This window comes from Drosophila guanche, unplaced genomic scaffold (genome assembly GCF_900245975.1).
Source record: "Drosophila guanche unplaced genomic scaffold, DGUA_6, whole genome shotgun sequence".
Classification (NCBI taxonomy): Eukaryota; Metazoa; Arthropoda; class Insecta; order Diptera; family Drosophilidae; genus Drosophila; species Drosophila guanche.
The window spans coordinates 1-1,149 of record NW_022998959.1 but is presented as its reverse complement, the minus strand read 5'-3'; the positions used below and the strand labels follow the sequence as shown (position 1 = coordinate 1,149).

At 56.8% G+C, this 1,149-nt stretch overlaps 1 protein-coding gene across 1 annotated transcript; it reads left to right on the top strand.

Moving 5' to 3' along the window:
- Nucleotides 1-6: 6 nt before the first annotated feature.
- Nucleotides 7-1,144, top strand: LOC117591762 (FAD-dependent oxidoreductase domain-containing protein 1-like; the record flags this gene model as incomplete). The annotated part of the gene is made up of 2 exons (XM_034285073.1): nucleotides 7-225; nucleotides 281-1,144. Coding segments are annotated over exons 1-2 (1,083 nt in total), but the record flags the coding sequence as incomplete, so codon positions are not given.
- Nucleotides 1,145-1,149: the final 5 nt, after the last annotated feature.

The following is a 1,149-nucleotide window of genomic DNA, read 5'->3' as shown; positions in this document are numbered from 1 at the left end:
TGAAAAATGCTGCCTCTCGGACGAGTTCTGCGATCGCGTGCGCTGCAGCAGTTACAGTTACGCTGTCAGAGCAGCAAGGCTCTAGGCGATGCTCTGCCCAACAGCTGTGATGTCCTGATCGTTGGCGGCGGCGGCATGGGAGCCTCTTCGGCATTCTGGCTCACTTCCAAGACACGGCAGCAGGGAAAGAAGCTCAATGTGCTGGTGGTGGAGCGCGATCATGCTGTGAGTAGAGAGTCACTGATCTTGACTGCTGACTGTCAACCATTCCCTTCTGCAGTACACGAAGGCATCGACTGTGCTGTCGGTGGGCGGAGTGCGGCAGCAGTTCTCACTGGCGGAAAACATACAAATGGGACTCTATGGCCACGACTTCATAGTGAATAGCCAAATGCATTTGGGCGATGTGGATCTTTGCTTCCAGCCTCACGGCTACCTGGTCATGGCCACCTCCAAGGGAGCCGAAATCCTCACACAGAACTCGAAGCTGCAGAACGAATTGGGTGCCCGCAACAAATTACTCGGCCCGGAGGCCCTGCGCAAGCAATTTCCCTGGCTCTCCACGGACCAAATTGAACTAGGCTGCTATGGCATTGAGAAGGAGGGATGGTTTGATCCCTGGGCCCTGCTGATGGGTTTCAAGAAGCAGGCGCGTTCCTTTGGCGCTCAGTTTGCCAACGGAGAAGTGATTGGCTTCGAGTGGGATGGCGCTGGGGCTTTGTCTGGAGCAGTGGTGGATGCTGGCGATGGCATTCAACGCACCGTGAAGTTCGACACCTGCGTACTGGCGGCAGGAGCTCACTCCGGTCAGCTGGCTAGTCTAGCAAATATTGGCAGCAGCCACGCGAAGGAGGCACTGCTGCGAGTACCTCTACCGGTGGAGCCACGAAAGCGATATGTCTATGTGTTCAGCACGCAGGGCGAGAATTGCCCAGGCTTGGCCACGCCACTGACCATAGATCCCGATGGAACGTACTTCCGACGCGACGGCCTGGGCGGTAACTTCCTCTGCGGACGCAGTCCCTGTGACGAGGAGGAGCCCAACTGTGAGACCTTAGATGTGGATCATGGCTACTTTGACACCGATATCTGGCCCACCCTAGCAAACCGTGTGCCTTGCTTTGAGGCCGTCAAAGTGCAGAGCAGCTG